Below are 19,233 nucleotides of genomic sequence, written 5' to 3' on the forward strand. Positions count from 1 at the left end.
ATGGATTGGGTGTAACCAGGGCCCTCTGCTTAAGATAGCTGTGAGAAACAGCTTATAGTTAAACTGAAGTGCTCCTAAACATGGGGAGAAGTCACTTCCCCAAACAGAGACACTGAAAAGTCACTCGGAGAGTGGAGAGCTAATACAGCTTGTGGTTTACATGAGGTTTTTGTCTGTCTCTGAAAGAGAAGCCATTACATGGAAAACTGATAGAAGTTAGGAAGGAGATCCACACACACGTACTTCCAGCATGGAGCTGGAGTTCCACATTTAGCAGCACTGCTGCATAAAACCGTAATTGCTCCCGTGCTTACACCATTTCTGCATTTTGGTGCTAGCATAGCTGTTCGCACGACTGTGCGGTGAACCAGGAAAGAAATAACTCTGAAAAAGTGATCGTGAGCATCTGCTTAATGCAAGGGATGAGTGTGGTGGTAGAAACGATCAAGAAATAGGGATATGAGATGCACTGGACACTGTCTCCAGCAACAGAAAGTGGCAAGTGCTTTTGGTTGTGATGAAGTAAAAAAAAAGGGTTGAAACTGAGCAGAGATGTAGTTTCTTCATACTTAGCTTATTTAAGAAAATTAGACTTCAGACAACTTTCTAGATAGAATGAGAATGTGCAACACACAGTTAATTCATTATCAGTTTTATTCATGCAGTGGAAGAAATCATAAAAACTCTGGATGAAAAGGGTGAACAGCAGAAACAAGATTAACTCAGTGTTTTTTCTTAAAATAAAGGAACTTGGATCTCTAACTTCAGAACAATAAAGACATATATATTGTCAGCTACTGAACTATTTTAGATCCTATACATCTATTAAGAAACTTTGCAAAAACAGGCCCTAGACTGCTTCTGTCTTCTCTTCCTCTAGTGTAGTCTTGTTTGCAACCAAATCGCTGTATTACCTCTCTGTCTCTCAGCAAAGAATATTTGTCCTTGGGTGTGTGGTGCGGGGGCTTTTCTTTGGTTGGTTGGTTGTTTTGTTTTTGGTTTTCTTTTTTTTTAACTGGCATTAAAAAAAAAAAAAAAGGAATGTTGCTTTTCAGTAGTCGGAATCCATGTTCCAATGTGACTGGCCTACTTTTTTTAAATTAGGGTCAGAGCACTGAGAGTTGCAGGCTAAATGCTTTCAGTTTTCATACTGAAAGTAGGAGTCGTTCTTATGTCACAGGCAAGTATTTCATTGGTGATATGTTCTGTTGCGAGTTAGCTGGGCATCCTTTAAGAATCTGTGCTTCTAAAGAGATTATGCTAAGAAATTCTTCATGCAATTAGGGGATGGAGGAAAAATGTATTATACTCTTAAAAGCAGTATATCCTTCCTTCATCAGTGGATTTCCTTAAATACCGCTTTAATAATGCCTGTAAAAATTATTTGATTATTTAGATGTGCAAAACAGGTGCTGTTCCTGGTAAAAGTACTGGGCTTCATTCTTAAAGCAGTAGATGTGTCTATGAATTTAACCTGGAGTGTTTCTCAGCTCACACTTAAATAAGAGGCTTTAGTCTAATATGTGTGGATGTTTTAAATGAATATGCTTTGTTTTGGTTTACCTGTTTTTTGAAAGTAATTTCTGCTGTACAGCTTGCACATAATGAAAATGGACAGTAAGCAAGATCAACAGCAGAAAATTCTTTACTTAGCAGTTTTCTAATGTTATTCCTGATTTCATTTTGATGATAGTTGGAATGGTAACAAAACCAGCAAGTGAGCAGTCCCAGGACTTTTCAATACACAATGAAGATTTTCCAGCATTACCAGGCTCCAGCTACAAAGACCCAACATCGAGTAATGATGACAATAAATCTGTAAGTAAACCTTAAATCTTCTTTTATTTTTAGTGTTCCTACTTCTTTTGATGATTATATTTTAAAATTTGTAATACAAGATTTTTCAAATTTGCCCCTATAAATGAATGAGAAATTTTGCATAAGCAGCGTTTCATATATAATTATGTAAATGGAATTTTTCAGGAAGTTTTTTGGTCCCAACAGTCACTGCGACCTTGCCTTCTTAATTTCATATGACTTCTGTGTATTCTTTTGTATTTTGGGGAGGGGCCAGGGAGGAACTTGCAAGCACACATCAAAATTTATTTTTGAGAATTGTTATATATTTTTCAAGTATTGCAATTCATAATTTCTTTTTCTACCAATTCCAGCTCATTTTTCGCTGTTGGTGCCTCTCATCAGTAGTAGCAATTTACACATTATAAGATCTTTCTTCAAAGCTGTCAAATCCTTTAATATTAGGTGGTACAATATCACTTCAAGGTAAAATTCTTGATGGGGAAATGAAATCACAGGGAGCAAGCTCTTTTAATAGACACCATTGCATTCATGGGTATGTTGTAGACCAGTGGGATACACTGTATCTTAAGTATTGTTGTAATTACGATGCTTTAGATAGCATCTTACTTTTAGATGGTAAGATTATGGGTTTTTTTCATTGCTTACTCTGAAAGATTTGTAATAAAAATCGGGTTTTTTAATTACAAAGGAAAGGTGAATAAAATTTGGATGGCAGAGAACAGTTTCCTGCAGTATTTGACAAAATGTTCTAGTTTCTGATTGTTTTACTACTTATAATTGAAAAAAAAAGTTAATCAGGGTGGCATAAATACAGATGAATAGGCAGTAGAGTGACTACAAACTCATGTGAAAACTGAAAAATGCAACTGTTCAGAAAAGGGATGGGGGGAAGCCTAGCCCCCAAATGTTGTGGCCAGGTTTTTTGTGTGGAAAATATGTTCTGATACAGTTAGCATTGAATACAGTAAGGAAGGAGGGAGTAAATGTAATTCTATTGTGTTACTGCAGACTTCTTTTAAAGAATAATAAAAACTAGGGCATAGTAATTACGGAAGATATCTTTTGTAAGTATATGGGCTCCTGGAGTGCCATCACAGTTTTCTTGCCAGATACAGTGTTTACATCTCTTTCCTGATAGCTGCAAATGTGCCAACTGTATATTGCTTGCACCTGAAATTGGCTTGAGTTATTATCTGTTGCTATGTCATGGAGCGTTAGGTGAGAGCAAGACTGTATGGGGAAAAATACATGACATGATGAGTCTAAAATATCCAAAATATCCTCTAGTCACAGGCACTTGGGATATCCATTGTGTATTCAAACTCAGGTGTGAAGTATTTTCTTATCCTTTTAGACTGCAAGCTGTAGGCTCATTAATAGCTCTTATTGTATGACAGATATACTTTAGGAAGCAGTAAATACTACATAAGGTTTGTCAACAGAACTCAGGAGCTTCAGCTTTGTTCAATTTTAGTGCCTAATTTGTGAGAGTGACTTGATGTACTGGTTTAGAACGCTTGAGTGAAAGATATGGTCAACAAGTTTTTCCATTTTGGTTTGTTTCCATCATACCAACTCTGCAAATTATTTTTAATAGAATTTGAGTACATCAGGCAAAACATCATCCAGCACAGATGGGCCCAAGTTTCCTGGAGATAAAAGTTCAACTACGCAAAACAACAACCAGCAGAAAAAAGGGATCCAGGTGTTACCTGATGGTATGTGTCATTCCACTTTTTTTTTCTTTAAAGGTTTTGACAGTCATTTAGATCACCTTGTTGATTCTTCCACTTCTTGAAAGGAGAAAACTAATATGCTCTTCTTGCCCAGGTCGGGTTACCAACATTCCTCAAGGGATGGTGACGGACCAGTTTGGAATGATTGGCTTGTTAACATTCATCAGGGCAGCAGAGACAGATCCAGGAATGGTACATCTTGCATTAGGAAGTGATCTAACAACACTAGGTCTCAATCTCAACTCTCCTGAGTAAGTTTCTGGTTATTAGTACTATCTTCAGGTTTGGTTTTATTATGCTGTCATTCATAATAGGCTCACTTAGCTCACAGGAGTATCAAACCCACAAGATATTTTATCAAATAAAATTTAAAAATGTAATGACAGTAAAATAAAATTCTCGTAAACAAGAGAATTGTGCTTCAAGGCATACTGAGATCTTGTTATGCAAGCTTTCAAAAAACCTAGTGGCTTTGCTTATTCATCTAACTTCTTTAGGACTTTTTTCAAGGAATTAACATTGTATTGGTAATAAATTTAATGTATAGAGTATTTTTCAAATAATAATATTCTTTGAGGATATCTACACTTAACTCTCAGCAATTTGGGGGGTAAATTCAATTTATAGTAATGTAATAATGAACAGAGCATCTAGAGTGTTACCCTGCACCAAAGATTAATTTAAATGAAAATGTATTTTTATAGTTAACTTATAGTTATTCAGTTCACCTAAGTTTAGCCATCTAGGCTTCCTGTAGAGGCACTGGGGAGAAAAGCAGTTAGCAACTGTACTAGTGATAAGTGCTTAAGATAGATGAGATGAATCACCAGCCCAGGGTGCCTCTCTTTCTCCAGTAGTTATAGAAGGAACCTAGATCAGTTTGGACAAAAATGCTTATCTTCTAGGTGACTGTAAGTGTGAGAGCAATTTAATTTCTGGTATTCTGACTTTCAGCTGAGAATCTCCCATCATTTTGTTTCAGCAGAAATTTACATAGTGTTAGTCTTACTGACAGAGCAGTACATACATTTTAAGGTTTGCACATAATATACTAACAAAACAAAGACCAAACAGCACACACACAGTTTCCATATTTCGCAAATTTAGATGGAGCTGCACTCTGAATGCACAAGTTCAGGGAGGATTGATGAATGTGGATATCAAGGTGAGAGGGAAAGCTTAGGAAAAATGATTTGTCCTTATTTTTTTTCTGTCTTGAAAGAATTGGCATGAATTTATGTCTTTCTAGAGATGTAACTTTTTAGAAATTGCCACTTACAGAAACTCTTTCTGTAGAGCTTGCATCAAAACTTGGTCAAATTGCTATGCCATTGGCACTTTTAAAAATATTTCAAAAAGATCATCCAAAGTCAGCCTTCTAATACAATTGTATGTAGTTATTTGCAGAATGTGTTATGTTAATGTAGTATCTTCACTTGTAGTGTTAGCCTTTGCAGGTCGCTCCCCCGTTGAATCCAGTAGTTACCCACTCCCATCCCCTTCTCCCACAACATAAAGAGAATGCACAAAGAACAGTTTTACTGACCATGGGTTACTGTTTTTCCTTGGTAGTCCCAGAGCTTACAACACTGACTGGGAGATGGGTCTCCTGGATCTACATGATACTGAAGTAATTTGCTGTTCTTAGTACAGATTGCTCAAACATTGCTCAAGCTGAGGATGATCAGCTGAAAGTAGAATGCCTTTGCTCTTTAAAATATTTTCAAGTATAGCGGTACCTGAATTCTTGAGCTGTTCCTAGACACAGGTGGAATCTAGTTATGTTGTTTGGTTAAATAGCTACTTTTTCTAGATGTTGGAGTGCAAAATAGTAGTAGTGATGCTAATTTTGGTGATACTATTTGTTATTTTAGTCAATGGTATTCATTAGTTTTAATGACTAGCATAAAACTTGAGCTTAACATACCTATCAGAAAGTCTACATAAAACTAGTATCATTGCAGAGGAATACTAAACATGCTTTGATGATGTGATGACTTGTAGCTGTGTTATGCAGCTCTGGAATACAGCATCCAAATTACTAGTGTGTCTTCGTACATAAGCAGATATATATACCTGGCATGCTGCTGCTTTTCCTTAGCAGTAAATAACTGGATTTTTAAAAGCTTTTAACATTTAATTTCTCTGTATAGGCTGTTGAGGGCCTTGGAGCGGGTAGGGTTAATATTTTATCCAGACAGTTTTGTATCAGAAAGATGATTCTATTTTATACTACAGAAAAGATTTGCAAACAGCCTGTGCAGTCTCTCAGTGTCCAGCCTGCCATCTTGCCTTATGTTAGACATGCTTTGCTTCCTTTATGAATTGTTGTTTGAAAAACTAAAAGCATTTCACATGTGGAAAACTGAAATTTTCTGCCTTGTTGAGGTACTTCTGATGGTAAAGACACCTGTCTCACTTAAACACTTAGAACAATAAATGTGCTGTTAGAAACAACATTTTAGAGTTCTGTAGATACCTCTAATGGTTTGAATTAACCTTCGAACTCCTAGTTTTGTGTAGATTTTCTGTGCAGGTAGGTTAAGCTTTATTTCGGTTGTTGAAAGAATGAATATATATTGCCTGTACAGTCCTGTATTTTGTTGTTAAGAAATAGGCTTCTAATTCCTTAGGGTAACTTAAAATTCTCCATAAACAAAAATTGAAAAATATGGCATTACTACATTTAATTCTTTAGAGATTAATAGCTGTTTGTTCATGTTATGAAGTGATCTGAAATATTCATCAAATAGACTGTAGGCTGTCCAATACCTCCTTGAAAAATGTTAAATTTTGAGATTTTTATTTGTATCATGGAGGGAACAGTGTGCACAAACTCTTCAGTTTTTATTGCATACAGAGGTGCAGTCCCAAGACTAAAATCCTGGGTTCTTTGCCCTAGGAAGCCAAGCCTCTAGGACACGCATGAGGTGATGGAGTTGCAGGACACTCCTCTTGGGGCAATGCCTGTCTATGCCTATCGATTCAGTAGAAGGAATGGTTTAGGTATTTTCAGCATCTGCAGATTTTGCCCCTGACATCTTCCTTCAGGCTCTAAAGCATAAGTTTTTGCTAACAGTGAGATTTACTAGCTTAGAGGAAGATTGACACCACTTGATCAGTGTGGCCTGTATAGCTCAGCTGGCAGTTGGTTGTGTTCAGGTAATTCAGTAGGTTTCCAGTATTTTTTTTTTAATAGTAATTATTAGGCCTTGACAAGAAAGAAGCAAGGATTTGATAGGGTGTACCATACTCAAGTTTCATTTGCAAAACTTACCATAATAGCATGCTATCATGGATAATTAAAAGTAGACTGTAGCTACCTGCCAAAAGTACATTTTGTTCAGTCCTTTTTTTCCACTTCCTTACCTGTTAATTAGAAAACTCATTCCTCAGTACAGCAGTCATTGTAGTAGAGTTGGAAGGTTCATAATTTTCTCTTTATTAAACTAATGGCTCAATACTTTTTTATAATGTATGTTAGCAAAATCTGTATGAAAGAAAAATACATAAATCATAATAAACTGATGTCCATGTTGTCCTGGGATTCAGTTTGTCATCACTGAAATTTAGAAGAAGAGTAAAATCTTTACTGACTAGTTTAAAAAAAAAAAAAAAATCTGCCAGTATAAGCTTTTCCTCCCCTTTTAAATGATCAGCTGATAAATCAGAACCTACCAGGCTTGTGGCAGCTGTTCCTACGCAAACTGAAACCCTATGTAAAATTGGATCCCTGAAAAGGGTTGGGATCCCTGGCATTTAAGTTGAAGGAATGATAGATTAAAAAGGAGGTCTTGACCCTGTAAATTCCCATGGCAGTTTAAATGCAGTCTTACTCCGCATATTAAAAAAAATAATTAATGAATGTAGCTGTTTTAGGAAAGGGGGCTGGAAACTTCATTTTATTCTTCCTTCTTACTCCAGCTAGAGATTTTGGTTGTGTGGTATGGTTTTCGGGTTTGTGAGGTTGGTTACGGAGGTTTTTGGTTGGTTGGTTTGGGTTTTGCTTTTATTTTTGATAAATTTGTGCTTTTCTTATTCTTCAGAAATCTTTATCCCAAATTTGCGTCACCCTGGGCATCATCACCTTGTCGACCTCAAGACATAGGTAAGAGAGAAATAACTATTTAATTCAATACTAATATTTGCAAATTATATTCATTTACATGTCTTAATAGTTGCATCAATTCCGCTTCTCTTTTAGACTTCCATGTTCCATCTGAATACTTAACTAACATTCACATTAGGGATAAGGTGAGTACGTGTGTGTGTGCGCGCGTATTTTTTTGTTAATTTATTACCAGTAATTTTCTAAATTTTCTTTCAGATAGGTAATGTTCAAAATCAGTGCATTTTGTGGATGCCCTCAATCTTTTTAGGAACAGTTGTGTGTTAACTGGCTAATTGGACATACCATGCACCCATTTCTCCTTAGAAAAAGAAAGGGAAGATAAAACTGAGAATGGCCATGGTTAGGAAAAGAGCATATTGTGTTTTTAAGAGTTTTCCATTCAGGCAAAGCAGAAGCTTCGTATAGTCCATACACTGTAATATTCAAATGCCATATTAAATTGAGATAGTTCTTTTTGAGATAATCTCGGAATTGTGGTTGAAGATATTCTCATATTTATCTGTTGCATTCAATATCTACATGGATAGGGATTTTTTTGTTAGATACATTTTCTTTCAACTGTTGCAGTTCTGTAAGAGACATCATTGAGAAATATTGTAAGACATTTTAGTAATGTAACTTAATAGAGTGTGAAGTGACGAAATACATGTAAATGTGTGTTGTTTTGGGGTTTTTTTAATTAAAAAAAGTAAGTAGGTAAGGATACACACAAGTTCAGGCAGAAAATTCTGTGTTGCTGATTCATTACTTCTGTTTATTTTTCTATTGTATCCTTTAACTTGGAAGGGTTAGCTAAAAGTGAAGAAAAATTGATTGTTAATAATTGTTACTCCTGTTATATTAGACTATCATTTGCAACATACTTAGGATGGAAGCACATTCTGGATGTATCCTTGTGTTATTTAAGTGGGATAGTATGTCTTAAAACATTTATCTATTGTGATTTTTCATCCTCATTTTCTTCAATCTTTTGCAGCTGGCTGCAATAAAACTTGGCCGATATGGAGAAGATCTCCTGTTTTATCTCTATTACATGAATGGAGGAGATGTATTACAGCTATTAGCAGCAGTAGAGCTGTACGTTCAAACTATTTTGTCAGTCTTATATGATTTAATCTATTGCAGTAATCAAGTAGTAGATGTAAAAAAAACCAACCACCCAACAAGTTAGACACTGAAAGCAGAAACTTAGTCAATCTAAAGCTGGAAACCTTTTTTCAAATACCTCCTCCAACCTTGGTTCCATTTTGTACTTTTTTTTCATTCATATAGTGGAAATCAAAAGTCCGTCTCATGAATTTTTCATTATTCTGAAGCACTGTGGAAAAAGTGGCAGGTGCTGGTCATTATTAAACGTCTAACTTATCTGTCTTTAACACAATGGAAAACAGTAAATAATCATAAAAAGAGTTTGGTGTTTGAACCTACCGGACTTCTTAAAGTCTCACATGTGATTAGCTTGAGGTGTAATAATTGTATGGAAGAGATACGACATCATAGGTATAATGATGTCTTAGAAATTTTGTTTTGGTTTTGAATGCATTGTACAGTTTTGATTGAAACCCTTAAAATTTTAGTTTAAGTCACATTGAGATAACTAACACTAAAAATTATTTTTCCTTCCTGTTAAAAATGAAAGATTTAACCGGGATTGGAGATACCACAAAGAAGAACGAGTATGGATCACCAGGGCACCCGGCATGGAGCCAACAATGAAAACCAATACGTACGAGAGGGGAACATATTACTTCTTTGACTGTCTTAACTGGAGGAAAGTAGCTAAGGTATCTCTTTTCCCTTGTGCAGATTTTTTAAGTCAGTCAACCATGTATTTTTAGAAGGACAAAAGTAAAACCCAACCTCCTCCCCAAAAATATCAAACTTTTTAACCTCCTGTTGTTTAAGTTCAATATCTTGATGTGTGAGGGAATAAAGATTGCCTAAAATACTGGATTGCTTGTGGAAGAGGAGGAGCTGTCTTTCTATTTCGAGTTTTCTTTGGGAGGTACAAGGACATAGAACTTCTACTGTGAGTTTTATTAAAACCAAAAGCTGTTTTTCAAGTATAGAATTATAGAATAGAAAGCATTATTTGGCATTGTAGAATTGTGCTTGCAAATATTTTATTATTTTGCTTTAGAAAATTAAATAGGGAACTACCACATCTCACTTTGGAATTAAAAATGGGGGTGAGATGGGGTGTGGGGAGAGTGTTTTTTTGCTTTTCAGAAACTGTCTCTCCTTGAGCATACTGCAGGACTTTCATGCTTTATTGTTTGAACATCAGAGTCCTTTGAAATAAATCACTTCTTTTAGGGAGGAGGTATATTTTCATAATGCTTGTTTTCTATATTCTAGGCCAAAAGGCATTAAAAAAAACATAAAGCTACAGTCTTCTCCCTTCCCACCTATCACAGTCTATTTGTTCCTTTCTGTCCATGAATACTGTCAGTAACGTTCACCCTTTACTTGTTTGCTGAAGAAATTCACAGAATTGTCCTTCATTTTCTCTACCCTCGCCCAAAGAGAATTAATTTTCAGTATCTTCCAGCTTTTAAGACCATCCAATTTCCAATTCCAGCTTGTAAGACCATGTTGTATGATGCCTTTTGCTGGCTGGATCGTGATTTCTGTGATTTCTCTTCCCCACTAAAGCAAGGATTTTTCTAATGTAGGTATGCCAAAGCACTGTTTGCCTAGACAGAAATGCTGACATTCACTAACCTGGCAAAGAGGTGTGCTCTTTTGAATATAGCTGCCCTACAAGGTGATGGCATTCCGCATGAGCTGGAGCTGAAAAAAGATACGTTCACAATATGCATACAACCATTACACCTCCCTAGAGTCTGTTTGAGCTAAATAGTTTGTCAAGAATCTCATTCCCCACTTCAGTTTGGTTATATAGGATTTTATGGATGTGGCATGATTTTGCTTCAAGTTTTAACCAACATGTTGGATTCATTGATGAAAGATCCATAAAACTTCCATGTCAGTCCTTCTGTAGATGCAGCATAACACTCTTGCTTTTCTCTGAAAAACACTTAACAGATCAGACTAGATTAATCTTGAAGCCTTGAACTCAACAGATGCGATTCCAGCATGCTGGAACTACGTTTTGTGGTTCCAAATACATAGGTATTTTGTTTAATCAGAAATCTTTTCACCTGGAGCATAACTTAGGAATTGTTTGCTGAAAAGGCATTTCATTTCTGTGAGCAAGTTCCATCTATACACTTGGAAATTATGAAATACTGCATTACATAGTTACATGTCTGTTGATGTGTTTTTATTTAAACATCAACTTTAATTTAAAGGGAATAAAGTTCAGTGTTCTCCCCTCTGTGAAGTGCGTTACTTTTCTTCCTAGCCAGTATATTGAAATTTGCCATCATCTAGAGATTAACTAGATATAATGCTCTTTCTTTCTGTCTTTCTCTCTGTCTGTCTGTCTTTCTGTCTTTCCTCTCTCCCCCCAGTAAATTTACTTAGTCTGTGCAAGCTCTCATCAGAAATCAACTTTTTAGTTGCCCCAAATGGTATGGGAGGCTCTTAGTCCGTTTGCATGTGTGACTTTGCCTCTGCTGCCTTTCTTGTGACCATAAGAAAACCAAGATTTTGTAACTGAAGGTTTTAATGGCAAGCCCTACTTGTACGGGTTTTTTTTGTTGTTGTTGTTTTGTTTCTTGTGCAAGGTAATTCCAAAACTTTTAAGCAAAAGCATTTCTCCCCTCAAAAGAAAACCCAAACAAAAGGAAAGTTTTAATTTCTACTTGAATTATTTATTTGCTGCTTGGTATACTTTCTTAGGTTTCTCAGGATGCTGTTTAAAGCTATTTTATTATTAACATAAGATCACCAGAGGGGAAGTAAGTACCTTTTGAAAGGATAGATTTCTTCTTTGGAGTCAACCGAATATGTTCCATTTATTTATGAGCAATAAGAGCCTCATGCCGGTTCGTATATCAATGGCATTGAGTTTTTACCCTATGTGGAAACAACATTTCTTTTACTAGGAGGAAGTGGTGCTCACTGTAGAAAAATAGTAGCCTCTTTAATGTCTCTTCTTTTTCTACGTGTAGTAAATGTATGAAGCTGCTACTTGATGCTTAAGCATTACTTTTGAAGACCTTATTATCTCTGTTGGGAGTCCTGAGTGCTGTCCTGAAATTCAGCGTCCAGTGCTTGAGGTGTTAATTAGCACATTACATCCTTCCTCTTTTAAAAGAGTAGAGCTGGCTTCATCTGTTAGGCATTCCTAGATACGGATCACTACTGCTCTCTGAATGATTTTGCCCAAGATCTACACACATTCTCTTCTCTTTACTTTGCATACTGAAAATAATGCCTCCACCATTAAGAAGCAATTGATAGCTAGTGTTTTCTGAAGTTTTGCGCTTGCAGCGGTAAGCTAACAAGGAACATGATTTCCCCTCCGCCCCAGTGTCCGTAAGAAGAGATAATATCTTGTGTATCTTAGGCTTGTGTATTTCTTAATGTAAAAATTGGAACTGGAATATTATTGAAATCTTTATTTAATTTTAGTTTGGTGCAAAATACAGCAGGCAAGTGGAGTACTGATCACAGGAAGCTAGAGAAGATTTGGGGAAAAATTGCTATTTTCTGACATGGAAAAAGAATCACTTGATAGAAATAATTCTGTGATGTTTCTGTCTACGATAAATCAATAAGAACTTAGGTGTGTGTCAGGTGTGATCTTGGCATTGTATTAATTCTGATACCAATTTCTGGAGTTGACGTTTCCTTGGAGGAAGACTAACCTAGACTTACCGTAACAAGAATGGTAGTATTTGGTAGCTCCATGTTGCTTTGAAAGCAAAGAAAAGTATGGCCAAGTAATTTTTTCTAACAAATGCAGAACTATTAATTAATGTTTCAAGAAATTAAAAATATAAGAAGCTGGAAAAGAAAAGAAAGAATTCTGATAAATTGCAGTCTCTTACTATAACTGCTACATTATTAGTGAATATCAGTTCCATAGAAGGCCACAATAGTAATTACTGCTTAACGGTTCCGTTAGTCCTTTTTTGAAGCAGTCAGACAGGAATTATTTCTGGTAAATGGCTATCTCTTGTATGTGCAAATTAAATTGTTTTTCAAGGTGCTTTATGAATTTGTCCATTGTTATAGTGTATATGCTCAAATATAGGGCAGCACATATTTTAATTTATTGTGCTTTGCAGACGCGGTGCATGATGCATTATGAGCTTATGTATTTATTGTACCTATTTTAAATTACACTGCATTACAATAGTTACAGTGAAATATAACTGTTCACTTTAGATAATACTAGTAAATTTTAAGACTAAGTTTGTAAACATATAAACCAGACGTGGTTTAATAGATTTTTTTGATAGTGTCCTAGATTGGTTTTAACAAAGCCCACTAAAGTAAACTTAATGACTTCTTTAAAGAAAACATCAGATAATATCTTTTTTATTATAGGCTCTATTTTTATATTCCTAATAGATAATAGACAGAAGGAGATGCAGAAAAATAGCTGAGTAATGAGACAATTCCTAAGCTGTTAGGATTTAAAATTAATTCTATGTTGATACGTGGTAGTAAATAGTGGAAAAAGTAGGAATGACAATGAACTTCAAATTCACCTTAAATGCAAAACAAAATGCAGGAAAATGCTGATTACAGATATGTCTGTATATATGGTTTTTCATCTTAGGGCATGTGGAAAGTACAGTATGGTTAAAGACACTTTTGATTTTTTCACTGAGGATTTGGCTATATAGTTTGCTGTTGTTGAGGAGACATGAGAGAGAGACTAATGAGAGAGGAAAGGAAGTGGATATGAGACCAAAAATGCCTTCTACAATTGCACATTTACTGAAATCCTGGTTTAAATAGTCTGAAGAAAACTGTCTGGAATTCCTCCTTTGAAAAGTGAGGAGAATTAAACCTGTTTAAGGAACAAGATTATAAAACCCTTTTACTTTTGTTTTGTAGTTATAAAATGTGGAATTCTTTATGGGAGAGCAGGTTAAACTTCCGAGTATTTATTTGCTTATAGGGGTTGCTGCATATATTAAATTACTTCCTTTCCTTTTAACATCGGTATTAATGGAAATACTTTTATAATTGTTAGAAAGTTAAATTTGTTCTTCTAATAGAGATGTGCTGTAGCATTTTAATTCAGCCCCTCATTTAAATTTGGGTCTTTGCATCTATCTTTAAGTCAGTATAAATGTTACTTTTTTTGGTCCCACTTGGAGTTTTTGAGCTAGCCATGGGATTTCTGTTGTCTCCTTCGATGGACTTAGGCAGTCCAGAATATTTTGTCCTTAGGACACTTCCTATTCAGCTAGCTTTTTGTTTTGTTTTACTCTATGAATGCTATGGATCACCTTAAGCAAATCTCTTCTACTTTTAGTAGGCTTACCTATTACTGTTTGTACACGTGCAGGCCGATGTAACTTTACCATCAAAACAAGTTTTGAGGATGACATGAGAAGTGATTCATTTCTTTGCATAGAACAATTATTAAGTGTCGTACATGTGCTGTAAGTTTCTACACACATTTAGTATTTGTTATTCTTGGTTAATAAAATATATTTAATTTTTAATAATTACTTCCATGTGGAAAATAAAACAATTTAAGAGATGTTTGTCACTGGATAAATGGCATTTTTTTACATTTTATTTGTATTTGTTTATATTAAGAAATATCAGTGCTACTGTTCACATCCTAAACCGCAGTGGCCCCTGGAATCAAAAGCAAAAACATAAAGTATACCTGTAATACAAGTATTTTTCTATACGTAATAAATAATTGCCTTTTAGTTTTCAAAAATATTTTGTCAACGAGTTCTTTTTTTTGGTATTGTCATATGTAACTTCAGGTGTTCTTATACACTACTGGAGACTGGACTTGAGCATTGCCAACACTGGGATGCAAATCAAAAAGGCCTGTTTATTTTAAAAATCGATGTCAGTCTGAGGTATCAACTCACATACTCCTAAAGGAAATTTGGTAGGGAATCCTATTTCCTTTTCTAAATGAGAGGCTTCCAACTTGCGGCACGTGAAGGGCTGCTCAAGCTCCTGAGCATTTCTTTCAGACACGCACCTTGCTCGCAGCTGCTACTCCCAATAGGGGCTCGCAACCACCTTAAGTTTGGAAAGCCCTTTCTAGGCTACTGATACTGTCTTACTGGTTTAAGTGGCCATTTTCCATGGGTGATTTTGAAGGCATTTCAGAGTGTGTGGAGGTTCAGGTAGCTGGTAGAAGCTTTTATTAATGAACTCTTCTCTTTGTTTACAATTTTGTTGAAGAAGCAATTCCCCAACAGCTGACCATAGATTGATAGTAATGTGCAGACCCTTCCATGATTATGTGCAAAATGGAAACTTTGAAAGCCATGAATTGGAGAGATTTCAGTGGTATTTTTTTTCTATTAAAAAATGACTTCAGAATTACTGAAGATCCAGCCAACCAAAACCAGCCTTTGACACCAAAATGCACACATAGATTTGTACACCTTGATCTTGCTTCTGACAAAAGGAGGGAGCAGGCATCTCTTCAGTATCGGCACATGTGTATGTACCTGCCCCAAAAGAGAACATACACCAACTGGCATCAGGGTTAATTAGGAATGCCAAAACCAACTGACTTTATATATACAATGTAAAAAAGCACGAATGTTGGTTGGAGGAGAGAGCGGGGAGCCAGAAATGAGGCAGATGTGCAGCACTTCAGTGCAGATGGCTGTAACCTCACATAGGTTTTGCTGGGATTTTCCAGGTTTAGGGACTGTGTTCTCCGGGGAATACAGGCTTACTGAGCGCTTAGCATTTTCCCCTGTTTTGCTTCCTTAGCATGCTGAATGTTCTTTCCATGCTGAATGGGCCTTGTTTTGCTGTGAAGAAGAGAGGTCCGAGAGTTGGATTTCCTAGATTTTATTTCTAGTCTTGCATTGATTTGGTCTTTAATTTGGTTTGTCTACCTGTAAAAACTGAAATACTACATTATTTAATCGCTTTAGGGAGTGTTATAAAATAATCTATTTGCTACTCTTAGTGTTTTCATCTGTATTTAAAAATAGTGGGGGAAGTTTGCTCTGCAGATACAGATGATGTTCTGCTGATGTTCTCCACTGGGTTAGGCAAAACACATTACAGCATGTGTCCAAAGTAGCTGTTGTTGAACTACCAAATAGCAGCATTAAAGAAAAATTCTGAAACTTCTGCTTACCCTGCTTCCTGAATGAAAATGGGGATGATACAGTTAGACTGCTGAAATGATCTGAAAAACATAAGGCTTAAATAAGTCCGTGTACATTTTTGCATGAATGAAGCAGCAAGCACCAAATGTCGAAGTGTACTAATTAGGATTGTGTGCGCAAATTAAGGTCACAGGGAAGGAAACTGCTTTTCACTGTAGTAATCGGGATGCATTTAGACATCAGGAACGGTTACAATCTTAGGAGGAGGAGGAGTAGTCGCTATAATCAGCATAAGAATTCCTACTGGATCAGTGAAGCGTTTTATGATTACGCAAACCAGACATCCTCAAAGAAAAGTCAGGTGACTTTGCCAGTGAGACAGTTAAGCTGCTTATTATTGAACCAGTAGCCTGTGTGGCATCCGAGTACATGGGCAAAGATTTTTATTTTGTGTGGTTGTTTATAAAACACCTGCAGAAGTTCTCATGGAAGATATTAGCAAAGCAGGTTACAGGAACCAGGAGCTCAGGATGTACAGGAGGGTTGGGTGAGTCTGGACCTTAAATCTGAGTATGAAATGTGGTGAAGTATTTTGCTAAATTCTGGCTTAAATAGGTTTCAGTAGTTTGTGTCTAGCATTTTATATAATGTTCCCCGATTTTGTACTAAGGAGAAACCTAGCTAGTTTAACTTACAATTGGGTCTGGTAGTATGGCACAAAATATCCCAGAACTTCAAGTCATCCCAAGTAAGTCTCTGTACATCTGAACTGTGGAAAGACAGAAGCTTTTATTCACAAGTCATCTCATGCCATGATTGTATATTTGTAGTTTGTGTGTGTATGTATACATATTGTTATATATGTATAATATAACATATACATAACATATACATAATATTGTTTGAGATTGTAACTAGGGTTCTGAGAGTAATGTAACATTAAAAAAAATAGGAGAGCCTACATGTTGCAGGTGTAATGGCTTGGTATATTGACTTTTTCTTAATTAAGATACACAATCACAGAGAGCGAAATCATGTGTTTCTGCCTTGAGATAAGTTAGGACTTGGATCTCTTCTGTATTTGTGCTTTTCAAGTATGGCTGGTAGAACGAACAGTTCTTGACAGGTAAATGATACGTTGTTTTACTTGGTTTTGTCTTTTTTTTTTTTTTTTTTTAAATTGTAGGAGTTCCATCTGGAATATGACAAACTAGAAGAAAGGCCTCATCTGCCATCAACCTTCAACTACAACCCTGCTCAGCAAGCCTTCTAAAGACTTCCCTTTTCTTGGGGTATGGCTGTCTCAGCACAATACTCAACATAACTGCAGAACTGATGTGGCTCAGGCATCCTGGTTTTAATTCCTTAAGGATCTGGCAATTGGCTCATGCGAAGGGTCACCATTTGAGGTCCTGCCTTACTAATTATGTGCTGCCCAACAACTAAATTTGTAATTGTTTTTCTTTAGTTTGAGCAGGGTCTGAATTTTTGTTTTTGTTTTATTTTTTGCCAGCAGACAAGCTTGGGTCTGTAAAGACAAGCGAGTACACTGACAAAAGTTTACCACTTAGTTTTCCAAAATGTAAAAACAAAAAAAAAAAAAAGAAAAAAGACAAAAAATTAGACAACAAAATTTGCATTGTTCATTGTAGCACTATTGGTAATAAAAAATGTTTGTGCATTTTTATGTGAAGATCCTTCTCGTATTTCATTTGGAAAGATGAGCAAGGTTTGCTTCCTTCATTTTACTTCCCCTTCTGTTTTTGAAAGGCAGTTTTCGCCAAGCTTAATGCAAGAATATCTGACTGTTTAGAAGAAAGATATTGCCACAGTCTCTGGTTAGTTTCCAGAGTTGTGTATTACTGAGCTTCATCTTTCCAGAATGAGCAAAACACTGTCCAGTCTTTGTTACGATTTTGTAATAAATGTGTACATTTTTTTTAAATTTTTGGACATCACATGAATAAAGGTATGTATGTACGAATGTGTATATATTATATATATGACATCTATTTTGGAAAATGTTTGCCCTGCTGTACCTCATTTTTAGGAGGTGTGCATGGATGCAATATATGAAAACGGGACATTCTGGAACTGCTGGTCAGGGGACTACTTTGTCGCCCTGTGCACTAAAGGGCCAGATTTTCAGCAGCCAAGGACATCCATACCCAAGTGAATGTGATGGGACTTAAAGAAGTGAACTGAGACAATTCACTCTGGCTGTTTGAACAGCAGCGTTTCATAGGAAGAGAAAAAAAAAAAGATCAATCTTGTATTTTCTGACCACATAAAGGCTTCTTCTCTTTGTAATAAAGTAGAAAAGCTCTCCTCACTGCAGTGTTGACTTTGATTTGAGATTGTGAAATTATTTCTTCAACAATGAAAACTGGAAAAAAAAATGTTGAAGTATTAAAACTATCGAGCTGTACAGTGGTTAAGACACTTGAAGAGTCTTTTTGCTGCTGACAAGTAAATTTATGAGAGTTTTATGTTCTTTTCCACAGTAAAATTTCCACAACCAAAAAGTTTGGTTAACCCTGGTTTCAGATCCCCTCTCTATAATAGCAAATAGCAAATCATTTTTAGAAAGGCGGGTGGGTAACATTTCAAATGAAAGAAAGATGCTTCAGGAATTCATGACAGAAGGAACACTTGGAAGAGACTTCGTTTAGAACTGATCATAGCTTAATTCCAGGTTGATATTTTCCCTGCTTAAAACAGAAATACATTTCATTTGATGATCACTAGTACTTGAACTTCCAGACACAAACACACATGAATATACACTGGGTCTGAAAATAACAACTCTTTGCTAGAGCGGAGGAAGAAGAACCTGAACCGTTTGGATAGTTTCCTTTTTCTTGATGTGACTGCCACTTCTCATCGAGTTGCCTCTGGTGAGGCAAACCATTTCAAAATACCTGAAACTACTAAAGCAAGGAAGGGCAGTGAAACACATGTCAGTGTGGCGTGGGGGTTTATTTTTAGGTTTTGACCTATTTTTTGACGTAGTGCACAACTAGCTTGTTGGCACGTGTTGAATTATGCTTGGAAATTGGACCATTAATAGCATTGCTGTGGTTCTGTATCAAGTGTATAACAATTTCAAATTCTACACTTTTTAAAATATCTATTTGAAGATGATAGACGTAAAAATACAACCCGATTGGGGGTTTTTTTTATTATTATTAAAGCAAATGGCTATAATCCAGATGATGGCTAACACAGCTGAAAAAGAGGGTGCCTTTTTTTCCCCTCAAATTAGAGCAGATACAAACATATATTTCACTATTAAGCATAAATTTATGTATTTTGAAAAGGGTAGTTTTCCAAAAGTGTCTTGCTTGTT

At 35.9% G+C, this 19,233-nt stretch overlaps 1 protein-coding gene across 1 annotated transcript in view; it reads left to right on the forward strand.

The window, feature by feature from the left end:
* Positions 1-18,217, forward strand: part of CNOT2 (CCR4-NOT transcription complex, subunit 2) — a 40,371-nt gene extending 22,154 nt beyond the window's left edge. The window contains exons 7-14 of the mRNA XM_010296137.1: positions 1,694-1,818; positions 3,419-3,539; positions 3,652-3,808; positions 7,604-7,665; positions 7,762-7,811; positions 8,666-8,766; positions 9,329-9,473; positions 17,071-18,217. Of these exons, the coding sequence (XP_010294439.1) occupies positions 1,694-1,818; positions 3,419-3,539; positions 3,652-3,808; positions 7,604-7,665; positions 7,762-7,811; positions 8,666-8,766; positions 9,329-9,473; positions 17,071-17,157 (848 nt within the window). The 3' untranslated portion in view covers positions 17,158-18,217. The remainder of the gene's footprint in view (positions 1-1,693; positions 1,819-3,418; positions 3,540-3,651; positions 3,809-7,603; positions 7,666-7,761; positions 7,812-8,665; positions 8,767-9,328; positions 9,474-17,070) is intronic.
* The last annotated feature ends 1,016 nt before the right edge of the window (positions 18,218-19,233 follow it).

The sequence above is a fragment of the Phaethon lepturus genome, unplaced genomic scaffold (assembly GCF_000687285.1).
Source record: "Phaethon lepturus isolate BGI_N335 unplaced genomic scaffold, ASM68728v1 scaffold131, whole genome shotgun sequence".
NCBI lineage: Eukaryota > Metazoa > Chordata > Aves > Phaethontiformes > Phaethontidae > Phaethon > Phaethon lepturus.